Here is a 17,596-nt window from a genome sequence, read left to right as displayed (position 1 = left end):
TGGGCTTTGGGGAGCTTCAGGGGGACGGGGGTGGGTTTCTGGGTGGGTTTCTTTTCAGAGAGAGAATTGGATGCTCAGGTGGGTGACAGGTGCTGCATCTGTTTTCCTGAGCAATGTGGCTCAAATTTGGCAACTTGAAGATGGGTGGAATTCTGGGAGTTGAAGTCCACCCATCTTCAATTTGCTGAGGCTGAGAAACACTGCCCCGGGGTAATCTTAGCCACTCCGTGCATTGTGAGAATCACTAGAAGTTTATTTTGACTGCAGCAACAGTTTTATTTTTGTCCTCCTCCGCTGTCATGTTCTGCCTTTTGTTTAGTGGTTCTGTTTTGGGGCCAAAGGTCCTAAGTGAGTCCATCCCATTCATCCCCCCCCCCCAGTTCCCCTTGCCCTAGAAGCGCCTCGTGGCCCCCTTTGGCCTCTCACTCTGCATTCACACATAACCTTGGCAGCCGCCAAGCTCAGAGCCTTCATGTTTCCAAGATGAAAGCTAGTTTGCCCGAAGGCAAAGTGCTTTGCTTCTCTGTTCCTCTTGGACCCTCCCTAGTATTTTTAAGTTTTGAGAATTTGGATTTTAAATGGTTTCCTTTGCACCGGTTATGCCATTCCCAGATTAGGCTTTCCTCCAGCTTGGCAGTGGTGGTTTCCTGCCGCATTTTAATCTGTGCCTTGCCCAGTGGTTTTGAGTGGTGGGCATCAGAGGATGGGCAGAAGCCATTGGCTGCAAGAAAATCTCAATTTTGTACCAAAGGGGCTTTAGTGGATCTATCCAGCCTCGCTTACAAGAGGTTGCTTGCGGCCCCCATATTTCCCCCCCCCCCAAACACCTTCTTTTCATTGTGCAGCTTCTCCAGAATACTTGCTGGGCTTGGGGGTCGGGGGAGAGATGGCACAGCTACATGGGACATTTTTTAAGGCATTACTCTGGGAGCTAGGATTAATCTGTGCCTAGATCAGTGCTTTTCAATCTCTGTGACTTTCAGATGGGTGGACTTCAACTCCCAGAATTCCCCAGCTAGGTGGCTGAGGAATTCTGAGAGTTGAAGTCCACCCATCTTAAAGTCACAGAGCTGGAGAAACACCAATTGCTATTTCAAATGCTTGCAGCTGCTGCCCTCTGGTGAATAAAATAACAATTGCACCCCACCAGTTCTTTGGTCCCTGCCCCGCACTAGAGAATTTTACTGCTTGGTCCCCACCGAGGGCACACAGAATGTATTATTTCTAGTGTTTACAATCCATGACATTTATGGTTGGTTTCAGTTAAGTGTTATTTGAGTGGAAGATTCTTGGGAACCCCTTCAAGGTTGTAGAATGGGTGGGAGGGAAGGGGCCTTCACCCTTGAAAGGTGTTTCAGAAAATCTTCTGCCAAATACCTGGGTCTGCCATTCAGTGCCCTGCGAGGACAATTGCAAAAAAACACAAAACTGGTTTGTATCTCATCTACTTAAAGAGTTACCCTTAAAAATGTGAGGTGTGAAGAGGACCCGGGTTGCAAAAGCAAAAAGACCAGGTAGATCAGCTGCCCCGGGTCCTTATTAAACACTTGGTGTGTGCATGTCTGTGTGTGTGTTTCTCCTCTCTCGGTGAGCAAGAGAGGTGTTGTCTTTAATTGTGGTATTGGAGCAGCATGTCTCTTCCGAACAACAAAGTTGGTAATCCGTTTCAGTTAAAGAAATTATCGGTATTTTCACTGGCCTGTTTGCCACCCATTTTGGGAAGGGGAAAGAGCATATGGAAGGAAAGGGGCTTTTAAGAAGGGGTCAGATGGTACAAAGAAGGGAAGGAATCTAAAGAAATGGGCGAGAGCTTCTCCTTTACCCCAGTCAGCGAAGGAAGGGCAGCCTGGGAACAATTGCAAAATGAGAAGGGAGTCGTCTGGTGGCAGAGAGATGCTGGGTTTCAGCCGGCAGATTTAAAACTACCTGCTGCTAATCAAAAATGTTTAAAACGAAGGTGGCTGGTTCTCCTGCCTCTCAAAGGTTTGGGTGCAAGAAGTCGGAAGATCTCGTTGTCGCTTTGTGGGCTGGAGAAGGAAAAGGATGTTGCAAGGAGCTGAAAATAGTTTGCACGGTGCACAAATATGTTTTATTCCACGATGGTTTCTGATCAAAGAGGCTGGAAGATATTTGATGTACAAAAACACCTCCCTGACACTTGTGGTCAGAGAAGGAAGGAAGAGTAGTTGCACTGTGGCAGAGCTCCTTCACCAAATGCAGGGTTTTAAAAAGTGCCGATTTTCAGCTCAATTCCATAGGAAAAAAGTGCACATTCATTCATGACTGGCTGTTTGTTGCAATGTTGTTCCTAACCTTTTTCTTCTCTTTTCCTAAAAGAAAAAAAAGATGTAAATCATTGTGTTTATACAAACTATTTTTATTAAAAAGTGTTATGTGGTTGTCTGATGGCTACTTGTGGACTGATGGTCTCTGAAGCGTTGCTACCTTGGGGCCCAGCAGGCACAAAATGTTCCCCGCAAAAGAGGCAGAAGACGTTTTCCTGAGGAATTGCCAGTTAAAATCCAGAATGGCCTCCCAAAGAGGTGCTAAATAGTGGATGGGGAGAAAATTCAACATTTCCAAAGTGAAACATTTCTTATTAATTAAATCTATATGCTGCCCAACTCACTGTTACAGTAAATGGTTCACAGTATAATAAAAAGATAATACAAAACAATTAAAAATTAAGAAAGACTAATAAGCTAGAAATTGGCGACACATCACCCTGATGTCAGTGCTCAACAAGCCCCACCCCTGGAACTCAGTGGGTGGGACTTCCGCAATTGAGGGAGGGGTGTTTCACAGGCTTCAGGTGCCAACATTGCCCATTGCCCTTGTGTGGTCTTTTCTGCCCAAGCCCCAGGGAAGGATGTTGGTTTCTTAGAAGGATGCCAATTGTCCACTCCTTCCATGAAATATTTCTCCAACTTACAATTGAGCCCAAAATTTGTTGCTAAGTGAGACAGTTGTTAAGTGAAATTTGCCCCATTTTATGGTGTTTCTTGCAGTTGTTAAGTGAATCACTGTACTTGTTACTAAGATGGTTGTTAAATGAATCTGGCTTCCCCATTGACTTTGTTAGGTCACAAAAGGGGATCCTATGACCCTGAGATGCTGCTACCGTCACGTGGCTGACCATCTTTTGAGTTTTGATCATGTGACCGTGGGGTGTGTGTGTGATGTGCTTGCAACAGTCATAAATGTGACAAATGACCATGTCACTTTTTTCCACTGTCCTTGTAAGTCGAGGACCACCTATCACGCTTTTGGCTGAACTGAAAGCAACGCTCTTCTTCCTCCATCAGCCCCTTGAAGTGAGCTGGGCTGAGAGACGGGCCCGGAGGCGCCCAGCCGCCTCCCTCGCCCCAGATCCTGAAGCTGAAACTCAAAGACTTTGGCCACCTAATGAGAAGGAAGGACTCGCTGGAGAAGAGCCTAATGCTGGGAAAGGTTGAGGGCAAGAGAAGAAGGGGACGAGAGAATGAGGTGGCTGGATGGAGTCACTGAAGCAGTAGGCGTGAGCCTAAATGGACTCCAGAAGATGGTAGAGGACAGGAAGGCCTGGAGGAACGTGGTCCATAGGGTCGCGATGGGTCGGACACGACTTCGCAACTAACAACAACAACAAGAACATTTCTCGGGGCTGGAGGGTTTCACGGGCGCCCCTTAGCCGGGCTGCCCGTGGGCTTCCGTATGCGCGTGCGCGGCGGCCATGTTCCTCCAGGGCAAACAGTCGGGCAGCCCGACCCGGTTGAAATGTAGATCGTTTCCCACTCTTCCTCCCTCCGGGCAGCTTTCCAAGCCCATATTGCTGGCGGGGCTGATGGGACCGGTAGTCCAGCGAAGGGAGCAAGAACTCGGCCCGTTTTCCTCGCCGCTTTCCCTCCCGCGCCTCTTCTCGCTTGCGTTTAGTGACGCCATTCGCGCGCCGGAAGTGCCGCTCGCCTTCCGCCGGCCATCTTTGTCCAGGGCAGCCGAGCGGGAAGCCGGGCGGGAACGCGGTTGCCCGCTCTAAAGTGGCGGCGGCGGCGAGGAGAAGCAGGAGGAGGAGGAGGAGGAGGAGGAGGAAGAGCAGGGCGGCGGCGGCGTCTGTGTCTGTCGGGGCCCGGCAGGGCGAGCTGAGCCGGAGCGCTGGCCGGGCCGGGAGCAGAGCGCGGCCTCCGGGCAGGTGGGTGGCCGGGACCGCCGGGACGAGACCCCAGGCGGACCCCCGCCAGGAGAGGCCGGTCGGCCCGGGAGGGCGGCGGGGCTGCCGCTCTGCGGAGGAGGACGGGCCGGAGTGGAGTGGAGGGGGGAGTCCCGAGGCCCTTGGCCCGGAGGCCGACACGTGTCTCCGCTGTCACGTGGGGAGCCCCGCGTGGCCGGTGGGAGCGGCGCTTCTTCCTCCTCGGCTGCCTCGCTGGGCCCCTTCGCTGGGGGGAGGGAGATTATGCCCCCCGCGCGATCAGGGACGGCCCGCGGCCTCTTTGCGTCCAGGATGGAGGCCTGAAGCGGCTGCTGGCCTTCCCGCCGGCTTCCTCGGCCGCTGTTCGTCCGGTGCGGAGAGCAGGTCAGGCTGAAATCCGGCTGCGGCTCTTCTCTGTACAACCTCCCTCCCACCCCCCCGGTCCTCGTCCATGGCTTTTCCTCCTCGGGAGGACAAAAGGCCGGCCTGGTTGGCCGAAGAAGCAGGTCCGGTGAAGTGCGGAGGGAAGAAGGCGCCCTTTCAGGAGAATCTGGGTTTCTTCGGCCAACAGCCGGTCGCTTAGCCTTTGGGCTGTTGGGCTTTTGAATGGGATATAATCTTATGCAGAGTTGACTTGGGAGGCCAGTGTGTGGCGTAGTTGGTTCACATGGTGTGGTGGGATGGAGGGTTTGTTGTCACTGTGTGTTGGGGGGTGAGAGCACAGGGGAGGCTCAGCTAATCTCAATGTACACATGTTGTACTTTGACAATAAAGGTTTATTATTATTATTATTTAGCCTGGACCAGGGGTAGGCAACCTCGGCTCTTCTACGACTCATGGACTTCAACTCCCAGAATTCCTGAGCCAGCTATGCTGACTCAGGAATTCTGGGAGTTGAAGTCCATGAGTCACAGAAGAGCCGAGGTTGCCTACCCCTGGCCTGGACAGAGCTCCTGCAATCGCGGATAGACACAGGCTTGCTTTCAATAAAGCACCAGCAAATACATACCGATAGTTCTCGACTTGCAACTACGACAGAGCCCAAAATTTCTGTTACTAAACGAGACAATTGTCAACTGAACTTTGCCCCGTTTTACAACCTCTCTTGCCACGGTGGTTAAGTGAATCGCTGTGGTGGTTCAGTTAGCAACCTGGTTGTTAAATGAAGCTGGCTTCCCCATTGACTGCTGGTCAGAAGGTGGCAAAAAGGGGATCACGTGACCCTGGGATCGCAGATACACGCCAGTTGCCAAGGGTCTGAATTTTGATCATGTGACCATGGGGGACGCTGCAGCGGTCGTAAATAAAACGGCACTTTTTTCAGTGGCATTGTAACTTTGAACGGGCACTGAATGAACTCTTGTAAGTCCATCACTGCCTGTATAATATATAGAGTAGGCGATGTCACCTACAAAAAACCCCAGCGCCTAATTTGCGGAAAGGAATGGGAGCGTGCTAATATAACGATTTAAAATCTGACACTTCTATCAACCAATAAACTATGGGGGAAATAGATGGTGGAAAGATTTCTCTCGTAATGTTACAAGGATGCCTCAGGTAGTATGGTTGCTGGAGGGTGTGATGGGTGGCATATTAAATTAATAATAATTTAATAATAAATGTGGAAGAGTAAAGGGCCAAAAAGCCTTGAAGCAGTGTATGTATACTATTGGTTTGTTTGTTTAATTGTAAGTTAATAAACTCCCAAACTTAGGATGATGCTAAAGCAGGTGTCCAACCTTGGCAACTTTAAGACTTGTGGACTTCGACCCCCAGAATTCCCCAGCAGCCACCAGGGCCGGATGGGGAATTCTGAGTGTTGAGGTCCACAGTCTTAACGTTTCCACGGTTGGACACCCTGGGCTAGGCATTATACAAAAGCAACCAGTGCAATAATAACAATAATATGCAAAGAAATACAAGGTATAGTTTTCAATAAGAAAGCGTAAATAAATAATGCAGCACTCGGGTCCCAAAGAGGAAAGCCTGACTAACAGCCACAAGATGCATGGAAACTCCCGTTGCCAGGAGAAACGAGCTGTTCCAGTGGGGAGGACAGCCCCCCTCTGTGAATGCCCATTTTGGGCCGTTTCTCTTCACCCATCCCTCCTTGTTTATTTATTATTTATTCAATTTCTATAACTGCTCATTTCAGTCAATGACTCTAGGCAGCTCTGGTTATCCTCTTAAGACCTCTTAGTATGGTCAGGAACCCTTTCAACTTACCAGGCCTTATCCTTCTTGTGGAGGCTGGTGGTGCCTGTCATCCCCAGTGAGGGACTGATGGAAACGCCCTGCAACACATCGTCTTTCATCTGACCCTGGGAACAAGCCAGCGGATCGGTTCCATGAAGATTACCCCCCTTTTTAGAGGCTTGCCCCTTTAGGCCTTACAAATGCCTCCTGCAGAACTGTTGGCTTCCAACTAAAAAGCCACTTTCTTGCATGGTTGTCTTTGTCTCCCTCCCTCCCTCGCTGTGTCTCTCCATCTTCTCTCTCTCTCTCCATCTTCTCTCTCTCCCCCCCTCCCCGTGTCTCTCTCCTCTCTATCTCTCCCTCCCCCTCCCTTCCTGTGTCTCTCCATCTTCTCTCTCCATCTTCTCTCTCTCCCGCCCGTGTCCCCCCCCTCTCCAATTTAATCTCTCTAATTTATCAAGTCTATCTGATCTTTCTAATCTGATAGGACAGCCTGGGGCACTTCCTTGCATGGCACTTGTTGTTTTTATTTATTTATTTCTTGTACTATTTTTACAAGCTTGTAAGCCGCCCTGAGTCTTCGGAGAAGGGCGGGATATAAATGGGATTAAAATAAATAAAATAAAAATAAGTAAAATAAATAACTCAGGGTAGCAAATGTGTGCCTATTTTCCCCACCACAGCAACCCTATGAGGTGGGCTGGGCTGAGAAGGAGAGTGGCTCAAAGTCTCCCAGCTGGATTTCATGGTTAAGGCGGGATTAGAATTCTCCACCTCCCTCTTTCTCCTCCTCCTTTGGGGAGGGCTTCAGTTTGGCCTTCTTGACTTAGCCACTAGATTCAGATTTTTCTCCTGAACACATTTTCCATAGAAGAACGTTCTTGCAGAGCAGAGTATTTCGTGCATGCAAAATTGCTGCATCTCTTGGCAGATTAATTATCAGGCCTTAGGTTGACTCCATTGTGCTTGTGAAGGGTGTGTGTGTGTGTGCACACGTGAGTGAGATCAGGGAACCTTGCAGGTGAAGAGTTTCACATCAGTCGCAACATTTCTCAGGAAAGAAGCCTGAGACTTGATAGTTGACGGAGCTGGACTGGCTACCTGTCCAACCCCCTGGAAAGCTTGTGTGGCTCTTTCGTGATTTAAGAGGCAAAGGCAGAAGTTTCCTTCCCCCTCTCACAGAGCGTCCAGTTTGCCCTTCTGGTTGTTTTCAAGCCTTGGACTTTGTGGGAAGGCATGACCTTGATCTGTTCAGTTGAGCAGTGTCAGAAATAAATACCCAGACTCGGTGTGAAATCTGCACAGCAAGATTTCTTTCACAGATATTTCACTTAAAAGCCAAAATTACTCACCCTCCAGAAGTTAAGCATTACAGGTTACGCATGTGTGTTCATTACACCGTTCCCTGTTAGAGCAGGCAGTGTTGTGGGGAGCGTGTAAAGAGTTACACAGGAAGCCCTCGACAGAATTGCTGTTACTAGACAGTTGTTAAGTGAGTTTTCCCTCATTTTGCAATCTTCCTTGCCACAGTTAAGTGAATCCCTGCAGTTACGTTAGTCGCATGGTTGTTAAGCGAATCCAGCTTCCCCATTGACTTCGCTTGTCAGAAGATCGCAAAAGGGGATCACATGACCATGGGGATGCTGCAACGGTCGCGAGTGAAAAAGTCATTAAGTCATAAATCACTTTTTAGCGCCATTGTAACTTCAAACGGTCATTTAACGAACTGTTGTAAGTCGAGGACTACCTGTATTCTAGTTAGTAATATAATAATATAGCCAGGAAGGGTTAGAAGCAAGCTGAGACTTTGAGGACCATTCTCTCTTTTCCTGTTCACGCTTGAAATACAATCTTAACCCTTATTTTGCAGGAGGGTGATGTCTTGAAGAGAAGAATCTGCAAAGTCGACAAGGAATCGGAAGCCAGCATGAGGAAGATCACCTGGATCCACAGCAAATCCACAGATCTTCACCGGCGGCGTGTTCACTGACGGTACTGCTGAGCCTCAGTTTAGTGAGTGGTTGAAGTTGAGGTTGTTGCCTTCGGGAGTTCGCTTGCCCCCATGGGTGCTGCCCAGAGCTCGTAGGGCAGGCTTTCTCCACCTTGGCAACTTTCAGCTACGTGGACTTCAGCTCCCAGAATTCCCCAACCCGTCAGTGCGTTTTTGCTCACACGGTTTCCCATTTAGCAACCACTTTGCTTAGCAGCAGAGTTGCCAATCCCAATTACGGTTGTTAAGCGAGCACTACCTACAATTGAAATTACCGGCCCCATCTATCCACCTGATAGAGGGGAATATTTGTAGCTCAGGGTTGAGAGTCCTTGGGCTCTTTGAGCTTGACTGCTTTGCGCTGGGGGTGTTCCCCAGTTTGGGGAATGAACCGTCTGCAGGAAAACAGCCAGGCTTAGAGAGCACCAAGGACCTCTCTCTCCTCCGAGAGCCAGGGAGTCCGGGATGTCTGTGGACGGTGGCCTTTCAGCCATCGGGGTCTCTGCTTGAGCAGTCTATGGGGCCAGGGGTCAGGCCCCAAGAAGGACACGTGGAGTTACTCATGAGCGGTTTCCTTTACTGCCCCTCACCTGTAGACAGAATCTTGCAAAACCAAAGCAAGTGTTTGCATCACTCTAGGTCAGGGGTCTGGGGAATTCTGGGAGTTGAAGTCCACAAGTATGAAAGTTGCCAAGACTCTTGCTCTAAATATACCCTGGGAATCGTGAAGGAGGAGCCCTCTTAACTCTCTTCCTTTCCCACCAGGCATTCTTAGCTGCCTCTTCCGCTCTGGGAATCCAGGCTACGTCCCACCGCCCCAGGCTTGCTGTGGACGGCTCAGTCTCGATCTGGGAGATGCCAGGTAAGCTGAGGCGCTCGTGACCCGCTTGCTCCTTTGCAGGAGGCCCCCAGCCATGGAGGACAAGCGCAACATCCAGATCATCGAGTGGGAACACCTGGACAAGAAGAAGTTCTACGTCTTCGGGGTGTGCATGACGATGATAATCCGCATCAGCGTCTACCCTTTCACCCTGATACGGACACGGCTGCAGGTCCAGAGGGGGAAGAGTCTCTACAACGGGACCTTTGACGCCTTTGTCAAAATCCTGCGGGCCGAAGGGGCGGCCGGGCTCTATCGGGGCTTCCTGGTCAACACCTTCACCCTCATCTCCGGTCAGTGTTACGTGACCACCTACGAGCTGACCCGCAAGTACGTCTCACAGTACAGCAGCAGCAACACCATCAAGTCGCTGGTGGCCGGCGGCTCGGCCTCCCTGGTGGCCCAGAGCATCACCGTGCCCATCGACGTGATCTCCCAGCACCTGATGACGCAGCGCCTGGACAACAGCATGGGCCGTTTCCGAGTGCAGGCCCACCAGGGCAAGCGGTTCCCTGTCTTCGGCCCAACCCGGGACATCATTGCCCAGATCTTCAAGGCCGACGGGCTGAGGGGCTTCTACAGGGGCTACGTGGCCTCCCTCCTTACCTACATTCCCAACAGCGCTGTCTGGTGGCCCTTCTACCACTTTTACGCAGGTAGGAGAGAGCAGAGGCGGGTGGTTCTCCTGCAGATGTTTCATTACCCAAACTAGGTAACATCATCAATGCCAGAAGGGGGTGGGGATAGTAGAGAGGAGGAGGAGGGCGGGGTCTGTGGGCTGCTCTCTGAGCTTGGTTGTTTCATTGCGGATGTTTCATGACCCAGCTAGGGAACCTCATCAGTGTGGAGGAGGAAGAGCACCGTGGGGTCCTTGGTGCTCTCTTGAGTTTGGTTGTTTTCTTGCAGACATGACCCAAACTAGATAACTCTAGATCAGTGCTAGAAGAAGTGGGGTTTGCAGGGAGGAGGAAGAGGTGGGGGGGCAGGTTCGCCTCCTGCCTTAGGCCTGCTGAGATCAGTTACTATCAAGCGCCAGGGAAGTCGGGAGATCCGGGCGGTTCAAATGAACATAAAGCTTGGCTGCAAGCTCACGCTCTCTACAAGAATCTGGCCAACTAACGGTCAACGCAAACTGGCGGCAGGTAAGAGTCAACGGAACTCGAGGTGGGCTGGACTTAGATCTCTTGTGGGCGCGAAGGGACTTGTGGCTGATGGCCCGCTTGGCCCTTCCCTCCCTCAAACCCAGCCTGCCGTCACTCAGCCCTAAGGAGCAAAGTGCCATTATTATAGACTGTCTGGGACCCCACTGACTGGAAGGCAGAGAGAGCGTGAGGATTGAACAAATAATTCCACAATATAAGCTTTGGTTTAAGACATCCTTTGTGTGGGGCGTGAATGCATCTGAGGAAAAGCCCCCCCACCAAGCTTAAAGCTGCCCTTTTAAATGCCTTCGGTTTGCAATGGGCCAACTTGTCCTTGAGAGGAGCACCCCCGTACAAGAACTGCAGGGGGCTGTGCACAGAAGACCCTCCTCTCCCTCCCAAGGCCTGCCTGGCAGAGATTATGGGCTGGGGACAGGGCCTTCCACCTTCTCGGAGAGAGGGGCCATTCTCCAGATGGGAAGCCCTCCAGGACTGGGGGTCACTAATGAGCAGCCACTCCAAGATGGTTGCAGACCCTCGGATTCACCAGACATCATCTGCACGGCCCCCGCTGCATATTGGTCTGTGTGTCAGGTTAGCCTGCAACATCTCAGTGGAGTCTGCCTCGGATACAAAAATCCTAGATCACAGAGAAAGGAGCCTTGGGCAGGGGGTTGGACTTGTTGTTGTTAGTTGCGAAGTCGTGTCCGACCCATCGCGACCCTATGGACAATGTTCCTCCAGGCCTTCCTGTCCTCTACCACCACCTGGAGTCCATTTAAGCTCATGCCTCCTGCTTCAGTAACTCCATCCAGCCACCTCATTCTCTGTCGTCCCCTTCTTCTATTGCCCTCAATCTTTCCCAGCATGAGGCTCTTCTCCAGTGAGTCCTTCCATCTCATTAGGTGGCCAAAGGATTTGAGTTTCAGCTTCAGGATCTGGCCTTCTAAAGAGCAGTCAGGGTTGATCTCCTCTAGGACTGACCGGTTTGAACACCTTGCAGTCCAAGGGACTCGCAAGAGTCTTCTCCAGCACCAGAGTTCAAAGGCCTCAATTCTTTGGCGCTAAGCCTTTCTTATAGTTCATACATTGCAACTGGGAAGACCATAGCCTTGGCTATACGCACTTTTGTTGGCAGGGTGATGTCTCTGCTTTTTAGTGTGCTGTCTAGATTTGCCATGGTTTTCCTCCCCAGGAGCAAGCGTCTTTTAATTTCTTGGCTACAGTCTCCATCTGCGGTGACCTTGGAGCCCAGGAAAATAAAATCTGTCACTACCTCCATTTCTTCCCCATCTATTTGCCAGAAATTGAGAGGGCCGGATGCCCTGATCTTGGTTTTCTTAATGTTTAGTTTCAACCCAACTTTTGCACTCTCCTTCTTCACCCACAAGAGGCTCTTTAGTTCTTCTTCACTTTCTGCCATTAGAGTTGGGTTGGACTACAAGACCTCTAAAGTCCCTTCCAGCCCTCGGATTCTATGATTACAAATAGTGAGTGGGGCATTGCGGAATCAGCAGCACAGGTTGTCCTTGACGTATGACCATAATTGAGTCCAACATTTTTGTTGTTCAGTGAGGCGGTTGTTAAGTGAATTTTGGCCCATTTTATGACCTTTCTTGCCACAGTTGTTAAGTGAGTCACTGCGGTTGTTCAGTTAATAACATGGTTGTTAAGTGAATCTGGCTTACGCATTGACTTTGCTTGTCAGAAGGTCACAAAAGGGGACGCTGCAGCCGTCATAAATATGAGTCAGTTGCCAAGTGCCTGAATTTTGAACACGTGGCCAGGGGGAGGCTGCAACGGTTGCAAATATGAAACTGATCCTAAGTCACTTTTTTCAGTTCCGTTGTAACTTTGAATGGTCACTAAATGGACTGCTGTAAGTCAAGGATTACTTGTATTGTTTTATATCCCCCATATGGAAGAAACCTCAGGACTTAGACGGTTCTGGCCTTTCTTTAGGAACTGGGAATGTTTTACTGTCTGCAGAAGCACCTCTGCGCAGTCACATTAAGTCCCACCATACCTGGAAGGGAAGTCCAGATTGGGGAAAACTCCCCTGGATTTTCCCAGGAGACCAAAGCCTTTAACACTGGATTCCCAGCAGCTCCCAATGTGGATACTTCCAGCCCACCAAGTGTGGGTCCCCAGCAGCTTTCCAGTCCCTGACCCGGTTCCCCTGCCTGTTTGCAGAACAGCTCTCCAGCCTGACCCCCAAGGACTGCCCCCACCTGCTCCTCCAAGCCATCTCCGGCCCCATGGCGGCTGCCACCGCTTCCACCCTGACCAACCCTATGGACGTCATCCGGGCACGGGTGCAGGTAAGTGCCTCTGTGGCCTGAACCTGCTTCCTGGGTTTTGTAACTTTGACGGGCCGTAAGTCGAGGACCCCTTGTGTCAGGAATTCTGATCCTCAGAAGTGGGGCTTGTCTTTTCTCCCCGCAGGTGGGGGGCAAGACCTCCATCATCCTGACCTTCAAGCAGCTGATCGCTGAGGAGGGTCCCTGGGGGCTCACCAAAGGCCTTTCCGCTCGCATCATCTCGGCCACCCCCTCCACCATCGTCATCGTGGTCGGCTATGAGACGCTGAAGAAGCTCAGCCTGCGTCCGGAGCTGGTGGACTCCCGGCACTGGTAGGGAAGGGGGAAGGGGGGCTTTCTGACACCCCTTGGGCCAGCGGCACGGTTGAGAAAGATGGCCGAACAGCTGCACCGTTTCCTTGACAAGGCATTAGTGCACGATCCCCGCTACGGATTCTGCTCCGAAACCGCCATCCTGACCCAGCGCTAATCTGGTCCCGCCGGAGGATCGCCACGTGTCCCGGAAAAAGTGGCTCAGACTTCCTCTGGCGTGTCTCCTTAGTGCCCCTTTTTATTTTTATTTTATTTTTTAAAAAAAGGTATCGGTTGAAGCGAAGCCATTTTTTTCTTCCTCAAGGAGGTTTGGATTTTTTTGTATTTTGCCGGAATTCCTGCATTATTGGGAGAATCACTTTTCCTCATGTCCTGCTGCTTTGAAAGGACCCATCGGGCACAGCAACACACACACCGTGGGCACAGCCACACACATCACGTTGGAAAGCGGTAATGCGGTCTAGAAAATTCTTCGCCTTCGGATGCTTCCGGAAAGGTTTTTTTACAAAAAAAAACACAAAAACAACTGAATATTTGGGGAAGAAGGGGATGTACCAAACACCAGGAATTATTTTTTTATAGCTTTTCTTTCTTTCAGAACTTGATGTGATCTGTACATAGAGATTTCTTCTTATTTTGTATAAACTTGGAAGCCGTCTTTTTGGTCTTCCGTCTCTGAAGAGTAGGGTTTTTGTTTATATGTTTCTAATATGTGTCAACGGTGATGGAAGTTCCCTTCTGGTCTGTACAGTTGTGGTGCCCAACTGCGTTTTTGTGTGTGTGTGTGTGTGTTTGTGTGTGTGTGTGTGTGTGTGAGAGAGAGAGAGAGAGAGAGAGAGCTTCTGGGCAGGGGGATTAAAACCCACCCAGGGAGAGATGTGCACTTTATCCTCTTGTATTTCCCTCGTGAGTGTAGACCAGGGGTAGGCAACCTCGGCTCTTTTATGACTCATGAATTCTGGGACTTGAAGTCCATGAGTCATAAAAGAGCCGAGGTTGCCTACCCCTGGTGTAGACAAAAGAAGAAGAAAAAAATAACCAGATCCCTCTTGTCATAGTCTCCCCCTTACCCTGTGCACACAGAGAAATGTGATGGTTGTTGATTGGGGGCTTCATTTGAAAGGCAAGGCTGGAAAAAAAATCTAGGATAATGCTACTTTGGATCTGTCTGAATCACTGAATGAATATTTCATTTAATGGGAATGGAAGGAAGGAAGGAAGGGATCTGGGTTTGTTAGGAAGAGAGGTTCTTTGAAGCCTAGTTCCGAGGGAAGAGCTGGTGCTGCCTTGGGATGGGCTCCATCGTGCAGCCTTTCCCAAGGCCCAGCAGCCTCCATCGACTCCGTCCTGCCCTCTCGCCACCGTTTTTATGTTGCCCCTCTGGTGCTGACTCTTCTCTTCGCCCCGAACGCGGGTACAAAAAGCTGAGAAGGCAGAGAGAGGCTGCAGTGGCCGGTCTGCAAGTAAACTCACTTGCTTTAAAATTAAGTATTTGGTGGTGACGGGGTGGGTGGGAGGGATTAGAAGCAGTGCCAGTGAGGTGTTATTCTCTCCACTTTGGAGAGCTTTTTTCTCAGCAAGCAGCTTTTAACATCTAACGGTTTATTTCTGCCCTAATCGTGGGCTGCAAAGGACCTCTAAACCAGGGGTAGGCAACCTTGGCTCTTTTATGACTTGTGGACTTCAACTCCCAGAATTCCTGAGCCAGCATGGCTAAGCATGGAAGCCTCTCCCTTCCCCTCAGCATAGCTGATTCAGGAATTCTGGGAGTTGAAGTCCATGAGCCATAAAAGAGCCGAGGTTGCCTACCCCTGCGGTCTAAACCCTTAAATGTGGGTAACTTTCAGCTGCTTGGGGAAGGCTAGGAGTTGAAGTCTGCCTCTTTTAAAAGTTGCCCAGGTGGAACAATCCTTCTGGGTCAGGGGTCTGCAAACTTGGCAATTTAAGGCTTCTGGGCTTCAGCTCCCAGAATTCCTCAGCCAGCTGTCCTAGAGAAAGTGTATGTTGTGGAGCACACGGTCAGCACACCACAGCCACCTGCTGGCCACCACCAAGGCGCTCTCATGAAAACGACCCCTCCCCAAATTCAAGCAAGTGTCTTGGGCTCTCTTTTACCTAAAGCGGTGTTTCTCAGCCTCAGTAACTTTAAGATGGGTGGGCTTCCAACCCCCAGCTGGCTGAGGAATTCTGGGAGTCAAAAGTCCACCCATTTCAAAGTTGCTGAGGTTGAGAGATCCTGGAAAAGGATGATGGGAGGTGAGTCCTAGAGAGAGAGGTGGTTGGCAATTTCAGTAGGGCTAGGAATTTGGGGGTGGGTGGGGAAAATGTTCCCCGGAGTACACTTCTCACGGGCCCCAAATCAGCCCTCCGTGGAAGCAAACTGGACCTATGCAATTTTTAGCCCTTACTAGCTTTGCCCAGCTTAGTTTCTTTTGGATATCCTAAGACAGGGGTAGGCAACCTTGGCTCTTTTATGACTCATGGACTTCAACTCCCAGAATTCCTGAGCCAGCATGGGGGAAACTATGGTCCCATTCATGACTGGTGGACTTCAACTCCCAGAATTCCTGAGCCAGCATGGCTCAGCTTGGAAGCCTCTCCCTTTCCCCTCAGTGTGGCTGGCTCAGGAATTCTGGGAGTTGAAGTCCACAAGTCACAAAAGAGCCAAGGTTGCCTACCCCTGTCCTAAGATTTCTCAATGTTAGTTTATTTTCAACAGGAGAGCATTTCTCCAGATGTGCCACATCTGGCTTTGGATGCACGCTTCAAGCTCAGCTTCGATGAAGGCTGTGGGGTTGCTGATGGCCTTTGGTGGAGGTGGTTGATGGGGTGGCCAAAGGAGACTTCCACCCTCTCCACAGAAGACCTCACAACTCTACCTCAATGCAGTTGTGCCATAGCCAAGAAAAATAAGGTAAATTTGGTTGAATGTAAAGTGAATTCCCCCCCCCCCCCGAAAACTCCTTTGAGCTGCTGAAACAGAATCTGTAAATCTGTTATGAGCTGGGTTTTTTTTTCCTGACTTGCTAAAATACCAAGATTGTGAGCTTAAGAAGCACGGGCTACCCCTAGTGTTGACGGACAAGGCTCTCTGCAAAACAAAATGTGAGAACATTTTGTGAGAATGGAGCAGGGCCTGAAGGAGAGGGGTTAGCTGCCTCCTGCAGCCAAATGGTGATAAAAATGCTTTTCACCTCAGCAAGAGAAAGGGCAGAATTCCCTAGACCCTGCCTCCTGCCGAAATTGTCCGTAATGGATGAGCTTACTGGATATTTAGCACTATTCCAAGCACCACTTTTAATCACTACTGAACTGAGATTTCATTCCATTCCTTAGCCAGACCAGTTAATTCTCAGGCACGGCAAGTTTCCGCTGGGTGGACTTCAACTTCCAGAGAGACTGGAGAGAGCGTAGCTGGCTGGGGAACTCTGGGAGCTGAAACTTGCCATGCTTGAGAAACACCCTTTTGGACATCTTTCTTTTATGTAATGGTACTCTGATTTAATAGGTTTCTGATTCAAATTATCGAGAATCGGTAGGGAGCACTGCTGAAGTATTCTCAGGAAGCTGAAGCTATTATCTAAATCAGGAGTCTCCAAACTTGGCAACTTTAAGACTTGTGGACTTCAACTCCCAGAATTTCCCAGCCGGCATGGCCAGCTGGGGAATTCTGGGAGTTGAAGTCTTCAAAGTGGCCATGCTGGCTGGGGAATTCTGGCAGTTGAAGTCCACAAGTCTTAAAGTTGCCAAGTTTGGAGAATCCCTGACCTAAACCATGCCACATAGACTTTTTAGGGGGGTGGGCAGATGGGGGGAATAAGGCTGAGAGGAAATCACCCAGAGCATCCTAAAATAAGGATTCTTTTATTGTCCACCTGAGAGTTAATTCCGAGGGTCTCTAATATGGTGCCTGCCTTTTCAGTATGGAGTTTGAATGTATTTCTGTACAGTACATTAAAGCTGGTTTCAATTTTGCACTGTAAGAAGTCTTTAAAAAGTGTAATTAAAGTTTTTATTATTTATTTGATCTTTTTTTGTGGAGCGCTTTCGTTTGTGCAGTTAAGGTGAGGAGAACTGGCAGGCGTTGTCTTAGGATGTTCCCAGGAGTCCCCCAGGGAGAGGGGAACCAGCATTCAGGAGAATGAATGAACATGGATTTTAAGAAAAGAAAAAGCATTATTTTACTATTTGTGACATACCTGGAAAAGAAACCAAGCAGGTGATTCCAAAACTACAGACACAAGTAATTTAAAAGTAGATTTTGTTGCACATACAGCCTTCATCCTTTTGTCTAAAGGAGGAAATCCTTTTGGTTATCAAAAAGGGAAATGTGTGGGGGTTTTAAATGGGATTTTATTACCTGGTGGATTTCTAATATTCTGTAAGCTGCCTGAAGTCACCTATGTGTGAGTTGGGCAGCTATATAAATTTGTTTAATAAATAAAAATGCTCAGACGTGACACGAGGATGAGTCTCAGCCCTTGAATGCATGAAGAGAATTCCTGAAGAGAATTTACAGTTCAGCACATTTTGTGGCACACCCTGCTTCTCGCTCACAATCACTGTTTACAGGACACAATGATCCATCTT

At 49.7% G+C, this 17,596-nt stretch overlaps 1 protein-coding gene across 3 annotated transcripts; it reads left to right on the top strand.

Moving 5' to 3' along the window:
- Positions 1-3,981: 3,981 nt before the first annotated feature.
- On the top strand, positions 3,982-17,033 carry SLC25A44 (solute carrier family 25 member 44). 3 transcript variants are annotated; one of them, XM_083374337.1, is made up of 5 exons: positions 3,982-4,168; positions 8,232-8,353; positions 9,253-9,887; positions 12,567-12,694; positions 12,819-17,033. In XM_083374337.1, the coding sequence occupies exons 3-5, from the start codon at positions 9,266-9,268 to the stop codon at positions 13,008-13,010; spliced, it is 942 nt and encodes a 313-aa protein (XP_083230463.1). In that variant the 5' UTR covers positions 3,982-4,168; positions 8,232-8,353; positions 9,253-9,265; the 3' UTR covers positions 13,011-17,033. The 3 variants fall into 3 exon arrangements, with proteins under 3 accessions (XP_083230463.1, XP_083230461.1, XP_083230462.1); XM_083374335.1 differs by having other exon boundaries at positions 9,117-9,887; XM_083374336.1 differs by having other exon boundaries at positions 8,232-8,374; positions 9,117-9,887.
- The last annotated feature ends 563 nt before the right edge of the window (positions 17,034-17,596 follow it).

The sequence above is a fragment of the Vipera ursinii genome (assembly GCF_947247035.1).
Source record: "Vipera ursinii genome assembly, chromosome: 15".
NCBI classification, from domain to species: domain Eukaryota; kingdom Metazoa; phylum Chordata; class Lepidosauria; order Squamata; family Viperidae; genus Vipera; species Vipera ursinii.
Note: the sequence above shows the minus strand (reverse complement) of the source record. Positions and strands in the feature narration are given on the sequence as shown.

Excerpts from the sequence above, each read along its gene's own strand:
- SLC25A44 (XM_083374337.1), top strand. The coding sequence starts at position 9,266 with ATGGAGGACAAGCGCAACATCCAGATCATCGAGTGGGAACACCTGGAC. Across the intron at positions 9,888-12,566 it reads CTTCTACCACTTTTACGCAG|AACAGCTCTCCAGCCTGACC; the intron begins GTAGGAGAGAGC and ends GCCTGTTTGCAG. Across the intron at positions 12,695-12,818 it reads TCATCCGGGCACGGGTGCAG|GTGGGGGGCAAGACCTCCAT; the intron begins GTAAGTGCCTCT and ends TTCTCCCCGCAG.